At 34.8% G+C, this 27,957-nt stretch overlaps 1 protein-coding gene across 3 annotated transcripts; it reads left to right on the top strand.

The window, feature by feature from the left end:
- The first annotated feature begins 106 nt into the window (after positions 1–106).
- LOC101739891 (uncharacterized) lies at positions 107–27,957 on the top strand. 3 transcript variants are annotated; one of them, XM_038018885.2, is made up of 32 exons: positions 107–303; positions 374–476; positions 2,387–2,491; positions 3,210–3,394; positions 4,108–4,419; positions 5,706–5,907; positions 6,915–7,079; positions 8,308–8,430; positions 8,656–8,955; positions 9,384–9,551; positions 9,998–10,135; positions 10,210–10,533; positions 10,604–10,777; positions 10,902–11,039; positions 11,114–11,437; positions 11,509–11,682; positions 11,807–11,944; positions 12,019–12,342; positions 12,413–12,586; positions 12,711–12,848; positions 12,923–13,246; positions 13,321–13,494; positions 14,036–14,164; positions 15,221–15,376; positions 16,295–16,438; positions 19,922–20,052; positions 20,980–21,519; positions 23,237–23,425; positions 25,302–25,564; positions 25,645–25,833; positions 25,912–26,343; positions 26,641–27,957. In XM_038018885.2, the coding sequence occupies exons 2-32, from the start codon at positions 392–394 to the stop codon at positions 26,651–26,653; spliced, it is 6,375 nt and encodes a 2,124-aa protein (XP_037874813.1). In that variant the 5' UTR covers positions 107–303; positions 374–391; the 3' UTR covers positions 26,654–27,957. The 3 variants fall into 3 exon arrangements, with proteins under 3 accessions (XP_037874813.1, XP_037874812.1, XP_062530927.1); XM_038018884.2 differs by lacking the exon at positions 26,641–27,957 and having other exon boundaries at positions 25,912–26,496; XM_062674943.1 differs by lacking the exon at positions 26,641–27,957 and having other exon boundaries at positions 139–162; positions 304–476; positions 25,912–26,496.

Genomic DNA, 27,957 nt, shown 5'->3' with positions numbered 1-27,957 from the left:
AATTAATCATGCTTAGCGGAAATATATATTATTATTTTGAGCAACGTCTGAAATTTTATCAGTTATAAGATAATAGTATCACAATATTTCCTCGCAAAGATATCAATCGATAGATATGTGTATGTTAATCTTTACGAATTTCGGCGATATTCACAGTTTTGTGTACGTATTTTTTTGAATTCGACGTGTTTTGTCGAATTTCAATCCATTTTTTTTAATTGTTAAGCTTAATTCGGCATTAGGATTGTATTATAAATATTTTAGTTCGAATTATATGTTTTGGTTAAACTGTAATTGTTGTAGGTAAGTTCATTGGAATGTGATATCAATATACGACATACAAATCGAAATTCATTGCTTCGTTGCATTTTAGGGATGTGAATACGAAACAATGGTTCGAAAAACGAGTGAATATATTTGGTGGATGTACTTTCTCTTTGTATTGACAATTGCTTCATCAATTAAAACAACCCATGGTAAGACCAACTAATGTTTATTTGAACCTATTTTTTAATATTCGAAACTGAAGTTTGAAATTGTTTTGAAATTGAGGTTTTTTTTCTTCATAAAGTCTTACTATTTAATTGAAGGAATTTTCAAACTAATTTAATCTCAGTGAAACGATAGGAAAACAAGGAAGCGATACTTCCTGTGAAGCAGTTATTGAAAAAATATTACCTAAATATTTTTGATAAGCGCTATTATCACACACTACGTCATTGTAATGAGCTCATGACTTCGGTTTTGTATGTATATCCGGATTTATTATGTTTATTAATTTAATAATAGTATTATATATACATACTATTATTAAAAATGAATTGCTGCTCGTTAGTCTCGCTAAAACTCGAGAATGGCTGGACCGATTTGGCTTATTTTGGTCTTGAATTATTTGTGGAAGTCCAGAGAAGGTTTAAAAGGTAGATAAATATGAAAATACTCGGAATTCAATAAAAATAACAGTTTTGTTTTTCCTTTGATGTGTCCCCCGTCGGCCGGATTCCTTTTGTTTGTTTTAAGCTTATTTTATACAAAAGTTTAGGTCTTTTATTTATCGATTGAGGCACTACGAAGTCTGCCGGGTCAGCTAGTAATAGCATAAAAACGTTTTAAATTTAAAGGCCCCGCGCTAAGATTGTTTCCTGCGTTGTGGGTTTTTTTTTATTTTATTTTTTACAAGAAACACGAACCAGACAACCAACTATACCTAATACTATATCAGTTAAGCCCGGATACAGTACTTAGCCCAAGAGACAGTCAATTCATATGTAGTTATTTAGTTTTGCATCACATCCAATTGCTTGAACATTTTAGAATATATTTCGATTATAATTTCCACGGCCTTTTGCATTAGTATTAAAGAATAAGCTTATATCTAAACAATTCAATTTCGAATTTCAAAGAATGTGTTAATACCTAAATTATAGGTATTTTATTTTAAATTAAGAGAAGTAAAACTTTTCGCAGACATATTAATAGAATGTAAAACTCGTCAAAACACAATTTCTGTTCAGTTTTATAAGAGAAAGGACGAGCAATCATCTGATAAGCGAATGTTAGATAAATTCATTGTTATCAACTATGAATGGCTTTGATAATTGAACGGTAATGTAGTTTAGTGCACTAAAACAGATAATGAGGATAATACTTTAAGCATTTACTTTCTTTTACAAGTTAGCATTTGTTTTTTTTAAACAAACTGGATACATGCGAACTGGTGGTAGGACCTCTTGTGAGTCCGCGCGAGTAGGTGCCACCACCCTTGCCTATATAGTTCTGCCGTGCAATAGAATGCGTTTCGGTTCGAAGGGTGGGGTAGCCGTTGTAACTATACTGAGACCTTAAAACTTATATCTCAAAGTGGGTGGCCAATTTACATTGTGAATGTCTATGGGCTCCAGTAACTACTTAACACCAGGTGGGCTGTGAGCTCATCCACCCATCTAAGCAACAAAAATAAAATAAAAAAGTTAACATTTGTTTTTTTTTTTAACAAATTTGATACACGCGTAAAGCAGTAAAATATTTTCTTACGGTGTACTACTTTTTAAACAATATGCACGGAAGAAATAGGTTTATGCAATATTTTCGTAGAAATTGCCCGTTCAAAAAACCTACAATACACGTAAAGCCGAAATTTTTATCTCTGGTTTGTGTGTGGCTTGAAAAATTACAGCATATATGTACGTTGTTCCATTTAAGTGGTAATATTAAAAATATTTTGTGATATTATTGAAACAAATACAATAAGGTCTCAGAAATCTCAAAGAGCGATTAGAAATTTATAAATAAAGTATCATACTCTTTAGGTTTTACAAATGTTTAATCAATTTCACATAGAGTCAGTGCTAGTTATTACATTAGTTTAAAATTATTTCAATTTTAGGATGTCAAATGGATGGAGTTATTATGTGGCCGATTCCAGTGTCTGAAAGTATCTTAGATACACACACTGGATACGTGCTCGACAGAGGCACAACTGACATCGAAGGTAAATAACTAACGATAATGTAAGTTCATTTTAATTTGTGTCAGGTCCTACTAAATTCACTTTGATTGGTCACCAGATTTTATTGAGTATCGTTTAGTTTTTTGAAGTTATACTTCTTTAGGCGCGCTATGAAAAATTGATGAGAGTGAAATTTTACGATGCGCGCGCACCGTGACACAAAATTAACAGAATGAAGTTGAAGAAAATCACCAAAGGAATACTTTAAATTTTAAAATTAAATTTATCGAGTAATATTTTTTTTTATAATTTCAATAAATTGTTAAATAATTTTATGGCTAGTCGAAAACCAGTGCCTACTATAAAATTTGAAATCGAAGTCCCTTTTGCTTCTCCTTAGAATGTGATCATTTTACTGTAGAAACGACTATTCCAATAGTAACAACGTGTACGGACTCACAGCATGTCCTAACCTTTTTGTGTTACTGGCTTGGTGGTTATAGCCCTTCTGGTATAAAAGGCTGTCGAGACCCATAGACATCAGAAACCGACCTAAAAACATGTATTAATTTCTACAACGACTATCCTAGCCTTCAAATCGATATGTAGGCCTAGTCTGCGGGAAAAATAGACAGGAGGATGACACTTGCGATGCGAACTACTAATAAACGCTACCGACAGCAACAATGTTTTAATTAAGCACGTAATATGAAACTGTTTATTTATTGTCTCAATGTTTTACGACGCAATTTTGTTCAAGACATCACCACAATAAGGTACGGCGAGGGCTTAAACGCTGGACCCTACTTAGAAGTTTCCCACGCTCAGAACCGATTCCAAATGTGGGTTAACGATGCTTATAGAAACTACGAGGAGAACGAAGTCGCCCAGTCAATGTCAATGACCGTGACATTCAGATGTACCGGAGGCACAACCAATACTCTGGTTCGTAATTATAATTTGGATAAATAAATTATTATTATCTATATTGTATTGGGCTTCTTGTGAGCCCGCACGGGTAGGTACCACTACCCTGAATATTTCTTCTGGGAAACAGTAATGGGCTTCGTATTGAAGAGTCTGGCAGCCGCTGTACTATAAAAACGGAGGCTTAAAAACTCACGTCACGAAGTGGGTGGTGAAAGTTACGTTGTTGATGAGCTCTTCCATCAATCTAGGCAATAATAAAGATTTACGGTTTTCACGAAACATAGTCACGTGGTTTTTTTAATTTTCATTATATTACTTCCGAGCTTTCGGATATTTTACAGTTTTAGTGGTCTTGAATGACCAATGCGTCAAATTCAATGAAATCAAACGACAACAAACGCGACGTTTGAATACAGTAAAAGCTCTTTATTCGCTGGGTATATATTATGTTCCTTATATGTTGCGAATACAAAAACCGTGAATAGTGAAAACATGACTGGAGGAGGCGCGAATAATGAGCTTTTACTGTAGGTATTTAAAATTTAAATTCCTTTAAAAAATAATTGAAAGACCTCACGACCCTATATATAGGGTATAGTTTAATTAAAACCGATATGTCTGTATTATAGTACATATGTAAAATATCGATTGAATCTACATAAAACACTTGTAATTATTATTAGTATTATCGACCCTCGTAAAACTTATTGACGATAATCCATTTACAGGTGTTTTTGATAAACGTGATCGATACTAATAACAATGCACCACAGTTCAGGCCAAATGACATATTTGAATACGTTATAACGACACCTCTCGCTCCCGGCTTCCTTGTAACGGGCTGCTTCAATAACATTGTCGTCAGAGACATAGACCTTACAACGCAAAGAATAGATTTCGGAATCGAAGAAAATCCATATATTGACATCGCATATGATTCCTCGCTTTCCACAACACCAAAAGAATTTAAGGCCGTTCTAAGAACTAAAACCTTCATTAGAACGATACCTGAACTTCTCACACTTAAAATTAGCGCAACGGTGAGTGTTCTATTTATATTTTTTTAAAAGCCAATTTTCAACTAAAAGCAAAAACTAGATTTAAGATTTTGTCTTTTTTTATTAAGCCGAAAGTAGAACAAAAACAATAACAAGTGTTTTTTTTTCAATTTTCGGGCTTTATTGAACACTTAACAGAGGTATTCAGAGGTATTTCTCGGAAGTATTTCAAACACGAAAAAACGGATAGCCTATCAAAAAATCATCAAAGAAAACTTTGTGGGAAGGTTGTTAAAAGAAACACATTCCCCTTAAACTATATTAAAATTTCCTATTGTTCGTAGTAACGAAACTATTACTTACCTTGCTACAAAAGAAAAGAAATGTTATCCTGATCTGTTTAAATATTCATCAACGTTCAATCATAGTCGTGACATTGACCAAGAAATATACTATCCCGTAATAATTTATGTAATCTTCGTAATAATGGGTCTACGGATTTTTGAACACAAACGAATTGGATAACAACTATGTCAATCAAAGTTTATTTGACTTGTTTTGAATACATTTCTAATATTATGGAATTTAAATAAAATCTTAATGTTTAAAAGATTAGCAATAGTGAAAAGATTAGAACGTCTACCCGTCTTCTTTATTATGAAGAAAAGAAACAAAACCCCAAATACCTTTTATCGATTTCATGGAATATCTTTCGTAAAGGGACTGAAACCGACCGGGATTCGAATTCAGTTCTCGTAATATGTTTTAATAATAATATATCTTACTAGGAAACCATTTGACCGAAACGGCCAATAAATAAGGCTTCATTTTTTATTGCAAGTAGACAAATGAGACATTGCCTGTATCGTTTTATAATTTTTTTATAAAGGAAAGACATATGTACAGAAAGTGTCGTAGATGCATTCACAATAACAGATTATTTACTTACTTAGAGAGGCCAAAAACTGTGAGCTCACACGAGCTCGTGTGAGCTTTACTGGTGGTAGGACCTCTTGTGATTCCGCACGGGTAGGTACCACCACCCTGCCTATTTCTGCCGTGAAGCAGTAATGCGTTTCGGTTTGAAGGGTGGGGCTGCCGTTGTAACTATACTGAGCCTTTAGAACTAATATCTCAAGGTGGGTGGCGCATTTACGCAGTAGATGTCTATGGGCTCCAGTAACCACTTAACAACCAGGTGGGCTGTGAGCTCGTCCATCCATATAAGCAATAAAAAATAAATAAAAAACATGAGCTATCTGCTCGCAGCGCCCAATCTATAAATAGCCAGAGTATGGCAAATAAAATGTTATTTAAATAATTCACAGGACGTAGATTTGACTGGAGACCCTCCCAGAACAACATACGCCACGGTGCATATCAAGAGTGATCCAGAATTCGAATTCCCTGAGGAACCGGTATTCTCTCGAGCATTTTATTTGGCGAATTACGATGAAGGGAAAATTACACATGATGCTATATCTTTGAGACAAGGTTTCGATGACCAAGTCCAGTTTTCCCTAGACGGTGGTGAGTTTAAATTGAATTAACGCTCTATTTCAAACTAGACGAAGAATGTATGAAAAAAACCACCTCGCATTTTCTCGGAATAAAGAGTTGTTTGCGTCACTTTATGGTCCATAAACCACTAGTCTGTTTGTGGATTCTTTTGGTACTAAAATCGCGAACAAGTGAACGCGCCGTCGTATAGCAGATTTACCCTCGCTGTCCGGATCATATCATTTACGGTGTTAAAGTATTCTATGGATCTATCCAAGTCATAAACTATCTTAATGCGTAATTCCATCTAAATCTGTTTTTCGCTAATCAGTAAAAGATATTCCATCCATCCTCACAAGCTTTCATGTTTATGATACATACATAGTAGAAGCTGGGCCACAAAATCCACCTCGAGAATCTATTTTGGTTACCCCAAAGCATATAATCTTTATCAAAACACAAGGCAAGTTAAAATTAAACTTACTTTGGACACATATTTTTGACCTTTTCAGCGAGGAAAATGTTCTTTCTGTGGAATGAGTTCATTTTTCTACTTAACGCAAAGTATGTGTTGAGAGATTTATTCGAACTGCCTTAATTTAGTTCTTGCAAACCAAATTACATGAAAGTCGTGGGCATGTTCAAGTTGACATAATGTACATTTTCATTTCTTTTTTTTTAATATATATTTTTGGAACGTACTATGTATTTTTAAACAGCCGTCTGGTGTAGTGGTAAGTGACATGGTCACTACACAAGGGGGTCGCGGGTTCGAATCTCGCCAAGGGAAGATATTTGTATGATAAATATAAATGTATTTTCCAGGGTTATGGATGTATATTAAATATATGTATGTGTATAATAAAAATCTTACATTTATATCCGTTATCTGGTACCTGTAACACAAGTTCTTTACGAACTTATCACGGGACCAGTTAACGTGGCGTGATTGTTAGTAAATATTTATTTATTATTACTATTATTATTTTCTAATGATTAAAATAAAATTATTCGTATCTTTGCTCCTTATTTTTTAGATTACGCAACTAATTTCCAATTGAACCAAAACGGTAACCAAATAACTTTAACTGTTAGAACACCACTATCTAATATAGACGTGAGTCAAATTTTACTGATTGTCAAAGCCGAAAGGGAATATACGAGCGGAGCATCAGCCACGGTCATAGTGCAATTACCTGAAGGTAAAATAATATTTATTTTATAATATTAACTGTTAAATGATAATATTTTACCCCTTTTTTTCTATTTCACTTTTGAAAATCTTGTATTAAATATGAATACTAATATGAATACTATTTTGGAGTATTGAATTACATACTTATTGGCTAAACGTGTGAATCGTAAAATACTAGGAAGCCTCTCTTTTCAATATCTATCATATTAACAAAGATAACATCAATACGTAAAGATATGGTTAGTAGTATATTCTTATAATAAATACATTTTGATCACGGTTCTAGACAAGCGATTTTAAGACCCATCTGGTACAATTATTGGCGAGTGGAGCTCGTTAGCACCACAAAAAATAACTATTTTGAACATCATCTTAGTATTTAATTGGTATGAACGTCTTCAAAAAGGCAATAAGAGAGGCAGAAATGACAATTTTCGAAATGAACGCGCCGAGCATAAATTATAATATCAACTCTCAAAAGAATGAGTGTGAAACATTATTTTTATTTGGTTTTAATAAAATCAAATCCTAAGAATTTATTAAGATTTCAGTTTTAATTCATTAATAATATTAAAAAGGAATCTTTCAATAAGCTGACAAAACTCAGGAAACTAACCGTTGGGTTCGTCTCGAACTAGTTTTTGCTACTGAATTATAATTTACAAACAAAGAAAAAATTATATAAATTAAAAGATATAATGAGTGGAAACTATAAATATAAAATATACATCATTGTTTTGAAATATATAAATACATAATTTTAATGAAAATGTAATGGATAGCTCAAACAAAAAAAAAAACAAATGTTATCGATAAGCCTGCAGTCAGATTGTAATTGGAAAACACTATATGAAATAGGTAATTATAGATCACGATGTATATGCCATTTTTAATTTAATTTCTAGTCATTACTTTTACGCGTCTTTACTTTACGTTTTTATTTCAGATATTTAAATGTTTATTGTACAAACTAAATGAGTACCTAGTGCTTTACAATTTAAATCTTCTTTGTGATCACGGATGTTAGAAAAATTTAAGTTCTAAAGCATTCTAAACGTCATAAATGCGGCCCCGAATTGTTTTCCCAAATGATAGCTACGAATCGTGGAAACCACAGATAATACCTTACACTTCTGTCACTTAAAGTTTTACCGAAACTTTTAACAATGCTTTACTGGTTAACTGTTAAATTTACTCGAAGAAATATGAAAAGTTACATCATTAATACTTTACAGAAGTGAATTTGGAATTTGAAAGGGCTCACTATAGTGGACAGATCGAGAACAACATCTTACGGCTGTCACAGCTGACACTAATACAAGGCTTTGAAGGGTCAATTTCCGCTCGAATTATTGGCGGTGAGTTAAGTAAACACATCAATATTCGACATTTGAATTTTGCGGATTTCTAATCATGCATCGAATATAAAAATTAATAATTTCCTAACAAAAAATATTATAATGATCGCATTATAAAAATTACGCTTATTCATATAAATTAACTATATCTAATAGAATAGCTGAGAATTCATGCTAATTCATCCTTTACTTTATATCAATTTTTTCTTTTCTTTCATTTTACAGAACACGCATCATACTTTAGCGTTACAGTACAAGGAAATTCTGTGACAATAACAATGGCCCCTCTAACAGAAAATATTATTCGAGACAACAACTTTATTTATTTAGAAGTCATAGTTTCCGCAGAGCGTGGCTTAGGCTCTGCAGTTGTTACATTAGAAATTATTAAGGATGATAATACAACACCAGTTTTTAGTAGTAAAATTTACACGGGAAATTATGACGTCGTCAATGGACTAAACATAGAGCCTATATATTTCGTCCAAGGATATGATGATTCAGTATCCTTAAAATTAGATGGAGGTAATTTTGAAATCATAGTTTGAAAATAGTAAACAACAACTTCGCAATTTAGAAAAAATATTCATATATCTATAATAATAATAATATATTTTGTTCATATGTACATTACGAAAACTACACGTTTTGTTTTTTTAATTTTTTATTGCTTAGGTGGGTGGACGAGCTCACAGCCCACCTGGTGTTAAGTGGTTACTGGAGCCCATAGACATCTACGACGTAAATGCGCCACCCACTTTGAGATATAAGTTCTAAGGTCTCAGTATAGTTACGACGGCTGCCCCACCCTTCAAACCGAAACACATTAGTGCATCACGGCAGGAATAGGCAGGGTGGTGGTACCTACCCGTGAGGACTCACAAGAGGTCCTACCACCAGTGCTTCGTACAAATAATTTGATTAAATATTCATATTATATTCATTTATTGTAGATTCCTCTGAACTGTTTGAAGTAGAAAGAGACGGTGCTATCATAAAGATTACTTCTTCAGCGTTGCCAGTAGAAATACATAGCCGATCGAATTTAATTCTCTCATTAGAAGCAACTAAACCAAGAACTGTTGGAGCGAATGCAGCGATTGTAATCAATCTTCCTGAAGGTAATTTACCTTTCATTATTTTTATTACTGTATTTAATCATGTTGTATTATGAATCAATTTATCTACTGATTAAATTTCGATAAGTTTTTCTATATTTATGTTATTAGAAGACGTCATGTATATTTTTAAAGAAAGATAATTGATTTATAAAGTTTTGTTTTTATGTATTTATTTTAGGATTGTATTGATAGTATACGTGATAACAAAGTTAATTTTATTAAGAAAATTAAGCATACATTTTCTAAATAAATGATATTATCGCTACCAGTTTTTAAAGATAAATTTTAGAATTTTATAATAATAATATAACAAAATTTATATGACGTCTACAGATTTAAAAAAAATTTTTTATTTATTTATAAAAGTTCTCAGAACTTTAAAAATCGTTTTTAATATGGGGGAATGGAATGTTCAGCTTCTTAAAGATTTAAATTTCATATTTCAGAACCCAGTGATGGAATGAGTCTCCTCGGATTTGAGAGGGTCACATACGTGGGATCCATAGAAGATAACACTGTAGCTCTGGGCTCAATAGCTTTGACGGAAGGGTTCTCAACCAGCGTTTCCTTTACTTTGTTTGGCGGTAATGCGTCCATCAATATGTATGTACATTAATTACCATTTTGTATGACACTCTAAGCTACGTTAAACTTTCAGAACTCGTCGATTTCTTCACCGTGACGGCGTCTGGTTCGACTGTAACAGTTGGGCTCCATAGGACCATCCCAGAAGATTTGATCCCCGCTAACCGAGTTATTGTCCTAGAGCTCCGAGCTTCAGCCCCACAAGCTGTGTCAGCTTACACTACTATCGTTCTTACAATCGCTAGGGATGAGGATTCGGCAGCTCCAGTCAACGATCTTGTTTTTGCTTCACCACATTATACTGGATCGTATAGCGAAATGAGTGGTTTGGTATTCGAAACTCCCATCTCTTTGTCTCAGGGATACGATACCGCAGTTCAATTTTCATTAGAAGGAGGTAAGAATCATATAAACTAAGATGGGTTGAGCTTTTTGCCTCCACTCATGGCTAATTCTTTTGATTCCAGATAATGCGCAATGGTTTAGCCTAATCCAAAATCAAAATTCAGTTTCGTTGACATTAAGGACTCCAATACCGACAGCAGTTATTGCTAACAACCGTAAACTCATTTTCTCTGTCGCTGCACAAAGACCTGGCAGTATCACGATAAGAACCACAATCATCATTTCCCTGATCGACGGTAAGTAAAAAAGTATTTGTTTACTTTAAACAAATCAATACTCTCTTAATTTTATTCAGACCACATTTTTAATATGGTGAAATTGAATGTTCAGCTTCTTAAAGATTTAAATTTCATATTTCAGAACCCAGTGATGGAATGAGTCTCCTCGGATTTGAGAGGGTCACATACGTGGGATCCATAGAAGACAACACTGTAGCTCTGGACTCAATAGCTTTGACGGAAGGCTTCTCAACCAGCGTTTCCTTTACTTTGTTTGGCGGTAATGTGTCCAACAATATGTAGGTACATTAATTACCATTTTGTATGACACTCTAAGCTACGTTAAACTTTCAGAACTCGTCGATTTCTTCACCGTGACGGCGTCTGGTTCGACTCTAACAATCGGGCTCCATAGGACCATCCCAAAAGATTTGATCCCCGCTAACCGAGTTATTGTCCTAGAGCTCCGAGCTTCAGCCCCACAAGCTGTGTCAGCTTACACTACTATCGTTCTTACAATCGCTAGGGATGAGGATTCGGCAGCTCCAGTCAACGATCTTGTTTTTGCTTCACCACATTATACTGGATCGTATAGCGAAATGAGTGGTTTGGTATTCGAAACTCCCATCTCTTTGTCTCAGGGATACGATACCGCAGTTCAATTTTCATTAGAAGGAGGTAAGAATCATATAAACCAAGATAATGTTGAGCTTTTTGCCTCCACTCATGGCTAATTCTTTTGATTCCAGATAATGCGCAATGGTTTAACCTGATCCAAAATCAAAATTCAGTTTCGTTGACATTAAGGACTCCAATACCGACAGCAGTTATTGCTAACAACCGTAAACTAATTTTCTCTGTCGCTGCACAAAGACCTGGCAGTATCACGATAAGAACTACAATCATCATTTCCCTGATCGACGGTAAGTAAAAAAGTATTTGTTTACTATAAACAAATCAATACTCTCTTAATTTTATTCAGACCACATTTTTAATATGGTGAAATTGAATGTTCAGCTTCTTAAAGATTTAAATTTCATATTTCAGAACCCAGTGATGGAATGAGTCTCCTCGGATTTGAGAGGGTCACATACGTGGGATCCATAGAAGACAACACTGTAGCTCTGGACTCAATAGCTTTGACGGAAGGCTTCTCAACCAGCGTTTCCTTTACTTTGTTTGGCGGTAATGTGTCCATCAATATGTAGGTACATTAATTACCATTTTGTATGACACTCTAAACTACGTTAAATTTTCAGAACTCGTCGATTTCTTCACCGTGACGGCGTCTGGTTCGACTGTAACAATCGAGCTCCATAGGACCATCCCAGAAGATTTGATCCCTACTAACCGAGTTATTGTCCTAGAGCTCCGAGCTTCAGCCCCACAAGCCGTGTCAGCTTACACTACTATCGTTCTTACAACCGCTAGGGATGAGGATTCGGCAGCTCCAGTCAAAGATCTTGTTTTTGATTCACCACATTATACTGGATCGTATAGCGAAATGAGTGGTTTGGTATTCGAAACTCCCATCTCTTTGTCTCAGGGATACGATACCGCAGTTCAATTTTCATTAGAAGGAGGTAAGAATCATATAAACTAAGATGGGTTGAGCTTTTTGCCTCCACTCATGGCTAATTCTTTTGATTCCAGATAATGCGCAATGGTTTAGCCTAATCCAAAATCAAAATTCAGTTTCGTTGACATTAAGGACTCCAATACCGACAGCAGTTATTGCTAACAACCGTAAACTCATTTTCTCTATCGCTGCACAAAGACCTGGCAGTATCACGATAAGAACCACAATCATCATTTCCCTGATCGACGGTAAGTAAAAAAGTATTTGTTTACTTTCAACAAACCAATACTCTCTTAATTTTATTCAGACCACATTTTTAATATGGGGAAATGGAATGTTCAGCTTCTTAAAGATTTAAATTTCATATTTCAGAACCCAGTGATGGAATGAGTCTCCTCGGATTCGAGAGGGTCACATACGTGGGATCCATAGAAGATAACACTGTAGCTCTGGGTTCAATAGCTTTGACGGAAGGCTTCTCAACCAGCGTTTCCTTTACTTTGTTTGGCGGTAATGTGTCCAACAATATGTAGGTACATTAATTACCATTTTGTATGACACTCTAAGCTACCTTAAACTTTCAGAACTCGTCGATTTCTTCACCGTGACGGCGTCTGGTTCGACTGTAACAATCGGGCTACATAGGACCATCCCAGAAGATTTGATTCCTACTAACCGAGTTATTGTCCTAGAGCTCCGAGCTTCAGCCCCACAAGCCGTGTCAGCTTACACTACTATCGTTCTTACAATCGCTAGGGATGAGGATTCGACAGCTCCAGTCAACGATCTTGTTTTTGATTCACCACATTATACTGGATCATATACCGAAATAAACGGCTTAGTGTTTGATACGCCAATCTCTTTATCTCGGGGTTATGATGAAATGGTTATTTTTTATTTGGAAGGAGGTATGAACAACAAAAACGAATTTATGTAATTTAGTTCATTCGGTTTTCAGTATAATAAATGTGTTTAATTTCAGATAATACGCAATGGTTCAACCTGGTAAAAAAAGAGAATATTATTTCCCTAACATTAGCGATACCGATACCCTCAACGGTCCTCGCAAACAACCGAAAACTAATTTTTAATATCGCAGCACAAAGACCTGGCAGTGTCACCGCGAGGGCCACAATCATCATTTTATTATTAGAGGGTAAATGAATCTGTTTCTTCTCAACAATTTACATATTTTTCAGTGAATTTAGTTGAAGACGTGTTGTTTGATTTGAAAACTAATGATCAAAAATACATAATGCTTTTATTAAATCTACCTCTGAATGTAAATAAATCACTTGTAACTCGCAAATTTATAAACAAAGTGTAATGCTATGTTAAATATAAAAATACTACACGCTTTATAAAAACTAAATTCAATAAAATGTTCAATAAAGGAATTGTGAGGTCATGAAATTAATAAAAATGGAACGCTTCTCAAAATAACATGCACTTCATATTCATATCCAAATTATCGCGACAGTTGAGATTCTTATGCAACGATATTATCTTCAGTAAATTCTTAGATAGCGTTTTATATACTTACAGCTTTTGTATTGTACAGACCTGTTTTTTAAATAATATTGTTTTTTTTCAGGGTTTTTTTTCTTTCTAATAATGACTGTGGTTTTCGGTTTCGTACTAGGGCTTGGGTAGTTTCTATATATAAATCGATTTTTATGATGTACGAAATATTTCAGGTGAAGAGGTACCATCAAATGAATATTTCGATAAAGTTCTTTATGAGGGTCTGATTCAGGGAAATATTGTGCGGCACGAGCAGATAAATCTTTTTGGGTTTCTCGGAGAGAACATTCGATTGATTGGAGGTTAGTAACAGTTCTTCAACTCAAAATACAAACTAATATCTTTGCGGAGGTCATAAATAAACGAAGAAATTCTTAGTAACATATTAATTAAATCAGTATTTGCGTAATGTTTTGTGCCTGATTATGAACGAATATTGCTCTATGTTTTGGCAATTTTTTTATGACGAGCCGCCTTTTTTTTTTCCTACCTAAGCTGAGAGCCTTGAGAGGCTATTTCAGCGTAACCCTAACGTTTGTACGTGAGCTCACGGGGCTCAAACCTGATGACGTTGCTAACACGAACCCTAGCGAGAGCCGTGCTTCGCAGAATCTACCACCGGATCGGAAACGCGACCCACTGAGAAGATCCGGCGAGAAACTCAGTGGGCTGTGTCTGGGAGTTAATTTACTCGTCGAGCCCTTCGTCGCAAGCGACGGGTTCGACGAGAACGGTGACCGGTGCTTGAAGTACCTAAAAGCATCGTTAGTGGATCGGGAGAATCCGAGATGACGTGTTTTGGGCGACGTCGACTGCTTTCCATTCTGTCCACAGGATCGGGAGGTTGTCTGACCTCAACTCTCCTTGGGAATGCTTTTGTTGACCTTGAGCCTAGTTGTGTTGGCTTTGGTCAGGCATGGATAAATAGAGTGTAAAACGATATGTGTAAGAAGGGAGTGAGCGAAGAAATGGTTTATGATGGAGGAGTATGGAAGGAGAAAACATGTTGCCCCGACCCCAGGTGACTGGGAGAAGGGCAGGAGAATGATGATAATGATATGAACGAATGTGCTTAACACTAAAACGAGAGCTGTGAAGCTATTAATAACAATGAAATAAACAAAGATTTGTTAAATTTAAAGTATCAATTGAACTAACACGCCGCGCCGGCTGCTTGTTTTAGTTTAGGAGTGTCGATGCTAATGTTACTATTCGCCTCAAAAAAATAATAATAAAAAGCCGATAGCAATATGATGTCTATGATACCGATAACAATATGCCTCTTATGGTTAGTGGAATTTTGGCTGAATATGACGACGACGATTGGTAATTCGTAAATCTTATTTCACCTTATACAGAGTATGCAAGTCTGTTCGGCGCGAACGTTAACAATGGTGTCATCACTATTCAGTTATCCGGATCGATACCAGTGCCGACTGACGTTACACTCATAGCTCTAGAACTACATGCCTTACGCGCAAGATCAGTGCTACTACTCACAGTGGAATCTACAGGTGAAATACGCAATTATGAACATTAAAGAAATACTTAATGCGATAGAATAAGAAATAGTCCTGGCGATTATTGGTGGTTGGGCAGGCAAGGGCGGGTACTATTTCTATGGTGAAATAATAATGGGTTCCGGTTTTTAGTTTACGTAATAGCGACAATTCAAATGCATTTGAATGTTCCAATCACAGTATCAATAATCAAGTATTTCTATGTTTCCAACTCATGTCTCAATGTAAGCGTCTGTATATGTACATACTGCGGCCATCAAAAACTGTCTATACTAATACTGTACGTTAAGATGAACTATAAAAAATGACAAAAGAAGTGCCTTACTCGTCCAGGATTGGCGCACTATTCTAATTTTAAAATGATTAATACGCCGTTTTGAACATTATCAAACGGTATTACTGTAAAATATCGTATGAAAATATGATCAGCGGTTCCCTCGTTTATTGTGAACATCTCGTTTAAAAAAAAGAGAACACCAATTTTTTTAAATAATTACATAATTTGCATTTATATGTCAAGTAAATTTAATTTAATTTCCAAGCTATCTATCAAATTTTGAACATAAAGAATATGGAATCACTAGTTATTTTCAACATTCAAATATCTCTAGTTTAATAAAAATACTAACCACGAATAATTTGTATCGATGAAAGTATTTGTAGTTGATATTTACTCGTAGATACAGAAGTCGCTATCTTCATAAATAATTTCAAATTATTACCGAACTAACTTTCCGATGAAATTTAACGACATTATTATCTAAAGCATATTAAGTATCATTAAATCCAACTGTTTTTTTTTCGGATTAAATTAAAAGTTATCATTTCTTATCTCAATTGCGTTTTAAAAATCCGGACGTGCATTCATACTAAACGGAATCTCGTGTTAAAACTTTCATATAAATTCATCAGAAAACCCGAATCCGCCTCTGGTTGTTTTCGGGTCGTCGTCCTATGCTCTGCGCGTCGAAATTACACGGACCGGTCTCATCGGTCGTGTTCACGCAAGCGCCGATAATGGAGAAGCGGTCACCTATTCGCTCCGAACTGAAAACGGTAAGTATTGTACTTAACTTAAACCTTAAACTTAAAATGACTATTACCCACATCCTGTATTGCAGTCGTTCCCGAAACCCGAGGATATTCAGATAACCTCTACACTACTAATGTAGTCAGTGCTCTTTTAATACGTTTTTATTAGCTTCATACGTATGTATGTTAGTATGTAACGGAATCTCTGAACATGATTTTGACCCCCTTCAAAACATCGGATTAACTTGAAATTTGCCAAACTTATTAAGAACCGACAACAATACAATATTTTAAGTTTTTTTACAATAAAATCTTTTTTTTACACTATTTTTAATTCAAATTTATTAAAATTTATTTTCTATTTTTTAGTTGGATTTTCTATAAAAGCGTATTTTTTTTAGTTTTTTTAAACTATTATTTTTGTTTTGTGTTATATACCCCGCCTTATAACAATCTCAACAGGATGCAGAAGGTGATGACAGCTGACAGTTTGTAGATAGCTGTCACCGTGCTAAATTGCGGGCTAATTTTTTTTTTATTGCTTAGAAATGTGGACGGGCTCACAGCCCACCTGGTGTTAAGTGGTTACTGGAGCCCATAAACATCTACGACATAAATGCGCCACCCACTTTGAGATATAAGTTCTAAGGTCTCAAGTATAGTTACAACGGCTGCCCCGCCTTTCAAACCGAAACGCATTACTCCTTCACGGCAGGATGGTGATACGTACCTGCGCGGACTCACAAGAGGTCTTACCACCAGTAAAATTCTTTTATCTCAAGATGAGGCATCTATGTTGCTGTCTAACTACGCCAATGACTAAAAAAATATTGGTTTTTCAGAATACAAAACGAAAGCCTACATAATATACACTTAACGAATTAAACTCTGTTTCGGCATATAAATGTTAAGAGAGCGTTAATTCATAACCTATTTAATTTAGGATAATCGGGATTACCGTTAACGTCACTCAGAGAAGGAATAATCTCAGTATGGGTACACAAGATCGAAACGATGGTATTAGTTTAAATCGTACCAAGTAGGTATAGAGTAGTGATTCTCAACCGCTGTTCCGCGGCACTTTTGTGTGCCGCCAAATTTCAAAAGTGTGCCGCCAAATTTTGCGAATATATAATAACGTTAATATTATTAAATAATATAATTTTAAAAGAAAAATATTTTAACATGAATATATATTTAAATCCACAAAAAAAAATTATAGTATATTTTAGTTTATTTCGTATATTAAATTTTTTTGATAAACTATTTATGCAATGTGTTGTAATAAGTAAATAATTATTTTTATCTTTTTTTTTTGTGTGCCGCCAAATTTTGAAAACGTTAAATATTTGCCGCAACAAATAAAAGGTTGAGAATCACTGGTATAGAGTGTAATGTAATAAGGCAGCATACAAAATTATTAGAATAAAACCAATACTCTGTAGGAAAGTGCTGTAGGTTCTCTTAATAACGACATTGACCTATTGATTACCGAAAAAAGCATTTAAGGCCAATTTACGTACAAATGATTTATTATTATTTTAGTTATTTAAATTATAAATATATTATATAAGGTTTCAAAAAATCAAAATCTTCTTGATATTGCCGAAATGTTTCTTTTGACTTTAGTCTATGGAGGGTAGAGATAAGGAAAACCGTCTCATATGGGAGAAGCTTGAAAAAGTATCCCACTTTCAGCACTAAATAACAGTTCAAAAATCCTCCAGAATGGCGCTAGCATAGGCACAGGGTATAATATAATACAAATAATATAACCCTGTAGGTATAGGGATACGACTAAATTAGGTAATTTGTGAAGCTTACGAATAAATTAAGAACCCTTTCAGCTTAAATTTAGACGTTTATCGCAATTTATTATAATTTCGTCGCACGCTGGCTTCCTTAATTATAATTAAATAATTACACACGAATTCGGTTATTATACTTAGGTATTAATAAATTTCAGACTCGCTAAGCACTAACACTAACTGTTTACTGGAACTTCTCTTTTTTTCTCTCTTAATTAAAAAGTTTCTTAATACTGTAAATACGTGAATTTGCACTGTAATTCCTCTCAAGGATCTACTAAAACAAAGAAGAAAAAGCCGTATTTAGAACTAAGCTGTTACAATACTTTTTAGAGGGTATTTTACTGAAAACTATTAAGAAAATATAATGGACTTTTTGGCGGGAACGCGAGGAGTGCAATTGTGTGATTTGTTTTATTTTGTCTATTTAGTGTTTCTTCGGGTTTAAATGTATAATAATGGTGATTTCTTAACTGTTTAATATGTGTGAAAGTGCACAAATGTGGGAAAATAAAACAATGCCGCTGGACGTAACTTCTCGGGACCCTCCAAAAAGTCCATTGAAAAAATCTTAGTAAATGACTACCATTTTACTGAGATTATATTTCATCCCATTTCATCTCATTTAATTTCATCCCAGTTGATTAATGTCTCAAATTAATCATCATTTCATTTCACTTCATAATAATAATTTTTCATAGAAATATGAATATAAATTAAAATAAGGCATGACTTAAAGGTCTCAGTAACCAGGTCATAAAATCCCTTAAAAAAAAAAAAGAAAATATAATTATACAATTATATGTACTACATGATTTGTTCATAAGTTATTGTTGAGTTGAGAATGAAGACTCGGAACGCCTGAACTTTTAGTATTAGCAATTTCATATTTTTGATAGTATTGATGTTGTTGCTCAAATTAATTATTAGGTCGGAATGAATATGACCGATACGCCTACCCTTCGCCTAAAATAGATGAACGACAATAATTGTTTTATTGTTTTGTTGATTTCGACATCATCGTGAAAATCAAAACGACTGTTTGTTATTACTTTCCTTTATTCGTTATAGCGACCAATGAAATAGTGTTCTATGAAAACAATCGAAGGTCATAAGAGAAAAGTTATTTATTAACGAGATACGTAGAGTATAATAATATGATAAACAATAATATTTTGTACATGTGAGTATGTTGAAACAACGAATAGATATGAACTTCATTTGTCAAACGTCGCGTCGGTTTGCTCACTGAACCTGAGAAAAGTTAGTGATGAGCGAGAATTCATTCATTCAATATTTATTACAAAATTTGTATGTATGAGTATTAATTTCTTTTATGTTTCACTAGATTAACGTGTACAAAAAAATTGGTTGTCTGTAAAGTAAATAGTTTTACGTGATAACGTCACTAGCAGAACTATTCGAACTGCTAGTTCTGACGTCACGCGAGTAGAGATAAATGTTTCACAAGCCAACGCTTGGGCCGATCGTGCCTCTCTATTGCTCGTTCTGCGCTCTCACTTGCACGCTAAAGCTCAGACGGAACGTGACACTTTTTCGTGCGTGCAGCCGGTGTCTATCGATTTAAACAACGTTATCACGTCAAAAATGTATGAATTTATTGTTTGTTGACAGTATTTTAAATAACAATATTCGGTTAATTAGTTTCTTAGTTTGTTTGTACGTTTTTTTTTCACAGTTCACTTGGTGGATCGTTTGTCAGTGAACAACGACGGTGAATTGCATCTGTCCGCACCCGCTAGCTCCGGGGTTTACACTTTCGAAGTCGTCGCTACTACAGTCTTCACACGGGCTTCAGCTCTTGCTATAGTAATTTATTACTTTTATTAAACAATCGATATCCCATTACCTTTCTACAAAATGTTTTTGTGTAATAAATGTGTGGTTATTTTTTAAACTTAGATGGGTGGATGAGCACACGGCCTACCTGGTGTTAAGTAGTAACCGGAGGCCATAGACATCTACAACGTAAATGCGGCCTCCTACCTTGAGATATAAGTTCTAAGGTCTCAATATTAGTTACAACGGCTGCCCCACCCTTCAAATAGAAACGCTTTACTGCTTCACGGTAGAAATAGGTAGAGTAGTGGTACCTACCCGTGCGGACTGACAAGAGGTCCAACCACCAGTAATTATGCAAATTATAATTCGGGTTTGATTTTTACTATTCGATGCGATTCCTTTACCATGGAAGTTAATCGTGAGCATTAGTTAAGTACGTATTTCATTAGAAATATTAGTACTTGCTAGCGGGATTCGAACACCGATGCATCGCTAGATACGAATACACCGGACGTCTTATACTTTAGGCCACGACGACTACAGATGTGTGCAACATTTAAGAAACATATACAAGTTACAATCAACAAAAGTCTAAAAGAAAAAGAATCTAATTAAATATCAGTATTCCCTAACCGGTCATCGTTCTCGTCGAACCTGTCGCTTGCGACGAAGGGCTTAACGAGTAAATTAACCCACAGACACAGCCCACTGAGTTTTTCGCCGGATCTTCTTAGTGGGTCGCGTTTCCGATCCGGTTGTAGATTCTGCGAAGCACGGCTCTTGCTAGGGTTCGTGTTAGCAACTTCGTCAGGTTTGAACCCCGTGAGCTCACCTACTAGTTAAGGTTACGCTGAAATAGCCTCTCAAGACTATCAGCTTAGACAGGGAAAAAAAATCCCTAATATATGTATAAGATGTCATTAAAGGTAATACATTACGCGAAATTACTTTCAGGTACATTTGACAGTTGATGCAGCAACGATATGCGGTGATGATCTTGTTATGCCGCCTCTTTTAGTTATAGACAGAGATGAAGAATCACCTCACCGCGATTTAGTTGCTTTAAACCCAGAGAAACACGAAGGATGTCGTTACACCTTAACAAACCGGTGGCCGGTCGACCAAACTTGGCTATATGTTGATGATACAGGACTACACACAAGAGCCATCGACAGAGAACATGAATCTATAGCGTTCATGAAAGTATCACAAGTACAAGTTGAACTTATCCTTCATTGCGCGAACGATAAGGTCCGATCGAAGCGATCTATTGACCAAAAGACAAATTCAATTGCCGATTATGGGTCTAAGCATTGGATACTAACAGATTCGATCCTATACAACTCTAGGCGTAGTTTTGTGAATTTGATCGTGAATGATATAAATGACAACGCACCCGTGTTTGTTGGAAAGGAAAATGAACCGATCGCTGTGGGCTACCCGATCTCCGATTTAGAAGAAGTCTTGCTACCACGCTCTTTGGCCGAGTTAAAGGTAATGTTGTTAATCCCCCCTATATATTTTATATTTTTCTCTTTCACACGAAAACACTAAATATGTATAAGAGGGATTTTCGACATTTTGCAATATTATTTTAAATCACAATATTACAAACTAACATACATATGTAGGTGATACCCAAAAACTTTGTTTTAATTTGAATTATTTTGGTTAATCCGATTGAACGGCATATTCGTTAAATCCTCCCAATACTTCCCGTCTGTGCCAATTAGAATTTGTATAATTAGGCATGCTATAATTTAAATTTAATTTAATTTTAATAATTTACTCTAATACCCTTAACGGTAGGCAGGGCTTGACTCGGTCCTTGGCATTGCTGAAGTCCATGGGCGTCGGTTACCACTCACCATTAGGTGGGTATGCTCGTCTGCCTACAAGGGCAACAAAAAAGTTTGAGATCGTCGTGGCCTAAAGGATAAGACGCCCGGTGCATTCGTATCAAGCGATACAACCGGTTTGAATCCGGCAGGCAGATAGGTACCGATTTGTCTAATGAATTACGTACTTGACAAATGTTTACGACTTCCACGGCGGATGAATAACATCGTGTAATAAAAATTAAACGCGCAAAAGTACGTTTTGCGTAATTACTGGTGGTAGAACGTCTTGTAAGTACCAAGACCCTGCCTATTTCTGCCATAAAGCAGTTGCGTTTCGGTTTGAAGAATAGCGCAACCACTGTACTTGTTATAACTTAGAGTTTAGAACTTTTTCGTAAGGTGCTTGGTGGCATTTTACCACTCAAACAGCTTGAAGGATTCGCGGCAAATGTAGTTAGGGGAGTAGTCCTAGGCAGATTGCGCTTCCTTTTTAACAGGGCTTTATTAACTTGATATGTATGTGTGCTTGTTTGTCTATAACAGAATTTTTGAACATCATTTTCATTGAGTTCAAGACGAATAACTTGAAATTTTCCACACGCATCAACGATTGATAACACTACAATTATTTTGTTACTTCGCTATAGTGTCCTGACCAGTATTAATAAGTTTAAAAAAAGATGGATTTAATTGCTATTTAGGTTTATTATATTATTATAATATCTGATTCAATTATTTCGGTGTATTTTTTGAGTTATTAAACTACATATTATATTAATAAATTCCATTTTTAAGTGCTAATATTTCACAATGATGAATTGACTGACGATTTCGGACATTCATTAATTTCACATAAAACCACACTTTTGCACATTTCTAGTTTATGTCATGTGAATATATTACATGAAGCTAAAAAAGTAAATGTTGACTCATTCCTATCAAAGAACTATTTAGACATGCGTGATGTGAATATATATTTATAATTCGTATCATTCAGAGGCGTGTTTTAATAGTTTTTTTGTAAAAAACCACTGTACAACTTTTCGGATAGATTTCATACAAATATTTAATAACATTTTAACTGTGATACATATCAGTACCTAATCTTAATTAATAACAAAGATAATATTAATCATATCTTATCCGTGAATCAATCTCAGAACTAAAATTATCATATCGAATGCTAAGGAATGTGTTTTGCATTTGTTATATAGAAAAGAAAAAAATTATCGGTCAAACTGTTTATTTTCTTTAAGAAGCTCTTGTAATTGTGTGCATTATTTTTGCAAAATTGCTCTCGAAAAAACTTTTGTTACAGCTCAAGCGTAGCTATAATAGGGGACCTGTAAAAAATGCTCTTTAATTTCTAGGCCTCGGACGCAGATATAGGCGAGAATGCAGTCCTTCGTTACTGGAGCCATGAACCCGCGGTGGTGGTTTCTCCTACAACAGGATTCGTTCACGTACGCTCCGGAGCTCGCCTACATGATAACAAAGAGTTTACAGTGCACGCTACAGACAGAAACGGAGAAGGACTCACCGGACATATAAAACTACTTGTACGTATAGACGCATAAATACCAGATATTACCCACTGAGTTTCTCGCCGGATCTTCTCAGTGGGTCGCGTTTCCGATCCGATTATATAGATTCTGGGAAGCACTGCTCTTGCTAAGGCCAGTGTTAGCAATACCTCCAGCTTGAGCCCCGAGAGCTCACCACACGCCAGGGTAAAGCTAAAATAGCTTCTCAAGGCTATCAGCATAGGTAGGAAAGAAAAACGAGATGCACTCGTATATTATATTACCTATTGGAATCGTTCCTGTAAGTGAAACGAGCTGTTGATTCCCGAGATGAAAATCATAAGGCGATTGAAATTATAAGTCAGGTCTTTAGACCATTATTTATAGGTTATCGTTTAGGCCGATAGTTATCGTGGCCTAAAGGATAAGACGTTCGGTGCATTCGTATCTAGCGATGCAACGGTGTTCGAATCCCGCAGGCGGTTATCAATTTTTCTAACGAAATATGTACTTGATTGACTTCCACGGTGACGGAATAACATCGTGTAATAAAAATCAAACCCGCAAAATTATAATTTGTGTAATTACTAGTGGTAGGACGTCTTGTGAGTCCGCATGGGTAGGTACCACGACCCTGCCTATTTCTGCCGTGAAGCAGTATTGCGTTTTGGTTTGAAGGGTGGGGCAGCCGTTGTAACTATACTGAGACCTTAGAACTTATATCTCAAGGTGGGTGGCGCATTTACGTTATAGATGTCTATGGGCTCCAGTAACCACTTAACACCAAGTGGGCTGTGAGCTCGTCCAACCATGCAAGCAATAAAAAAAAAGTTCTGTTTATTAGTTTATTAGTTCATTTATTAGTTTTCGAACAATGAGTAGGTACCCGAAAACGCTACGCAACCCAAATGAAATTAATTCGCTTTACGTTATGATAATTATTTACGTAAATACTTTAATACGACTTTCAAAAGAAAGAAAAAAGAGTTCAAAATAACACTAAATTAAAGTTTAAAATAAAAACCTAAAAATATTACTCCGAATATAACACGCCGCAATGTATAAAAAACCATAACCACGTATTTCGTATCAAGTGTGTATTTAAATTGAGAATGATATTATTCATTAAATACTCGTAGATAACGTCATTGTATGTTTTCAAATCAATCCTCCCAAGTTCGTTGTTAAATAAAAAAAGATTTCATTCAGGTACACAATGTTTTTTGGCGTAAAGTGTCTTTTAAACCCACACAATATGAAGTCATTTGAGTTGTCGCTATATAGTTTTTTCCTTAAAAACAAGACCGGGTTCCTTTTTTTATATTTCCTGTAATTTGCAGCAGTTAGCATCGCAATGTTTGAATTAATTAGAACATTGAACCGAAACTAACACACTGAATCAAATGATAGGTAATATTTATGATTTCCTTTAGCAGTAAACGTGGACGCCCGTTTAGATTCGAAATAAATGACCTCAAATAAATAAATAAAGTGGGTACCCAATATTTGTATAGGAAAAGGAAATTTTTTGCATTCATGTTTGCTCAGGATGTAATTAGAATTTTGAAACAAGACTCAGATTTAATTGGATTAGATTGCATTAATTAGAATTGAACAAGATGAAATCAATAATGCCGGACGGGATTATTTCCTGCTAATATAAAGATTTGTTCTGGCCTCTCAAAAATCAGTGAACAATTTAAACTTAATTAAAAGATATTTACAATCATCTACAACAACAGCTTAAGGCATGTTAATCAATTACTTTAACCTTCATTACCGAATCACGTTTCTTTCGCGTATTAATTTGTCAATAATACGAACCATAGATATTTGGATAACAGTATTTATTTATCTTAACATGCATTTACACAAATTCATTTCAAGTTCATAGTTGAAAATGTAATTGCAGGTGAAATTACTGAATGTGAACAACATAGCGGTTGTTACAGTTCAGAATTCATTCCTAGATGATGAAATAAAAATTATTTCACAACTAAGCACCGGTGTTGGATACGAAGTTAAAGCACTGAGGTCCGATATAATATCAGATGCCGCCCAACCTAGCGACGACACAAGGAAGGAACGTGATGCGGGTGTGGCTGGAACTACCATGCAGCTCTATATTTATGGATTAAACGAACGGCAACCGGTTTCAGTGAAAAGACTAATAACGTGAGATTAACACAACGTTAATGCTTAATTCCTCTTTCATTCTTGCCAATGGTAACAATCAAATATTTTACTGGTTTCAGTGACATAAATAACATTGCAATTATCGTGGACATCGTGGCGAATGCCATATCTCTTGAAGATCATCTAGAAGGTCGAGAGATATGCGTCATTGCGGAACGTGATACCGGCTTGTTGATCGCGTGCATACTCCTTAGTATCCTGCTCTTCATAATAATAGTTGTAGCTGTTGTCTGGTCCATACTTAAAAGGTAAGCACGTGTGGATAAAAAAATGTGGTCGTTTTATGTACTATTTATATTAAGCTACATTTCTAACTAATGTTACAGAAGAAAAAGTCCGCATTATTCACAATTCAGTGACAAAAATAGCATAGCGTCACGAACTAACTCACTGGGTCAGCTACCGAAAACGGAAGCAGAACAAAAGCCGAGACTTTATATAGAAGATTTAAGAAAAAGTGAACGAAAACTTCAGGAAATATTAGATGCTCCTCCTCTTGAGGAAGTTAAAGCCTCGACATCGACAGAAAAACTGAGTGAGCCTCCAACAGAATCAATAATAGATATACCTGTAATGGAACCCAGCTTGCCCATAGTAATTCAATCAATAGATAAACTTAAAGATGCAACGGATGAATCTGATGACGATGAATTTGGCGAAAATAAAAAGAACAGAAGAAAATCTGTAGTAACCTTTAACGAAAACGTTGAAAAGATAATTCATGTGGAAGATGATGATGATTCTACCTCGGTTCCGGGGTACGAGATTTATAAATTATAATTGAAATTACGTGCAATAGACATGCGTAATGTTTATGAGTCACTACATAATTGACTTGATCAAGCAAGAGAGTAACCTCATGTTGCGTTTTGTATTAAATCTGATTAATCAATTAGATAGTTTTAAAATTATTTGAGTTGTTTTACAACATTTTTTTAATTTCTTACTCATTGAAATAAATAACAAAATTTCTTATATCTATATATCTCATATCTTATATTATATCATATCTTGTGAAAATTAACTTTACGCCAACACAAATTCTTTTTTTCCAGACAAAACCGTTAACATCGATAAGAGACAACGGTCTCGAACACTCCCTAGATGATTTATACTAGTAGAACAACAACCTACCAGATCTCAACATATTTAGTCAATTAAAAACCCATGTTTGGGCATCATTTGCGAGCCAATGTCCTCTTTATTGCCGACCCTAAGATATTATCAGATATTTTTTATTTGTTTTGGAATACTAAAGAATCCAAGTTAGGTGTGCCGTATTCAACGTTTTTTCTTAATCAAGCTACACACAATGACATTTGTGTGTTACTTTAATCAAATCATGGTTGTATATAGCTATACCAAGAATTCTGCAGTGCCCTTTAACACATGAGATCGAAGTCTCAACTGCGTTTAAATTTCAAAAAGAATATTTCTTAAGTAAAGGAATTCCACGTCTTACATACCATACACACAAATCTGCTGAATCGTCTACATATTTTATTAACCCGTTTCGGAGCATATTTTTCGTCTCATTTAAAGGATTTTGACCATTTAGAGAAACGAACTTAATGAGTTTTTTGCCCCCAGGCAAATCTAAAATCAATTTTTAGATTTGTTTTCTTCATGACAGTTTTAAAACCAGATAAGGCGTGCAGAATTTAATGTTTACTTGTCAAGTATCCTTTTGAAATCAGAGTTGTATTTGTAGGCAAAATAAGATTTAATAATAGTAAATATTTTGTCGAAAATCCAAATATATGCTAAAACATAAACTTTATTACTTAGTACCTTCGTAAAATGTTTAGTTTTACGTTCTATGTGTTGAAAAGGAATTATACTGTTCATGCAATAACTTGCAATTATGAAGTATGTTTCGCAGCCATACTAAATATTATAATCATATTTTGCCATTTCTGTAAAGACAATAGAGAGCATAATGCGGCGACACAAAAGTTTCGGTGTCATGTAAAGCAGTGATTTCAACGAGCAGTCACCATGCCGTGTCATTACCTAAATATATTAAGCACAGTAAAACACACACTAAATTTGCAATCTTTAATAGATTTTCAAAAGTGGAGGACAGAATTAGAGACAATAGCTGTAGTAAAGATTTTGATCATTGCCCAAAAAAATCTAGCGCTACACATATAGCTGTCACAAACTTGTAACAATATAATATTATGACTAAACTGGTATTTACAGTTACTTTTCGGTCGACCGTTTTAATGTTATTTACCTATGGATTTTGATATTCACGGGGCGGTTCGAGCCAGGTCATATCCTTTTGTAAATCATCATATAATCTTAAATTTAAAACTTGTATCTTTTTGTACGTGCCAATAAATTAATAAAGAACGTGTTTATGAATA

This window comes from Bombyx mori, chromosome 22 (assembly GCF_030269925.1).
Source record: "Bombyx mori chromosome 22, ASM3026992v2".
Classification (NCBI taxonomy): Eukaryota; Metazoa; Arthropoda; class Insecta; order Lepidoptera; family Bombycidae; genus Bombyx; species Bombyx mori.
The sequence above is the reverse complement of the archived record's forward strand: the minus strand, read 5'-3'. Positions and strand labels throughout refer to the sequence as shown.

Bases quoted from the DNA above. Each gene is read 5' to 3' on its own strand.
- LOC101739891 (XM_038018884.2), top strand. From the start codon at position 392: ATGGTTCGAAAAACGAGTGAATATATTTGGTGGATGTACTTTCTCTTT. The intron at 11,683-11,806 runs GTAAGTAAAAAA...TTCATATTTCAG, and splicing joins CATCATTTCCCTGATCGACG to AACCCAGTGATGGAATGAGT. The intron at 13,495-14,035 runs GTAAATGAATCT...GAAATATTTCAG, and splicing joins CATCATTTTATTATTAGAGG to GTGAAGAGGTACCATCAAAT.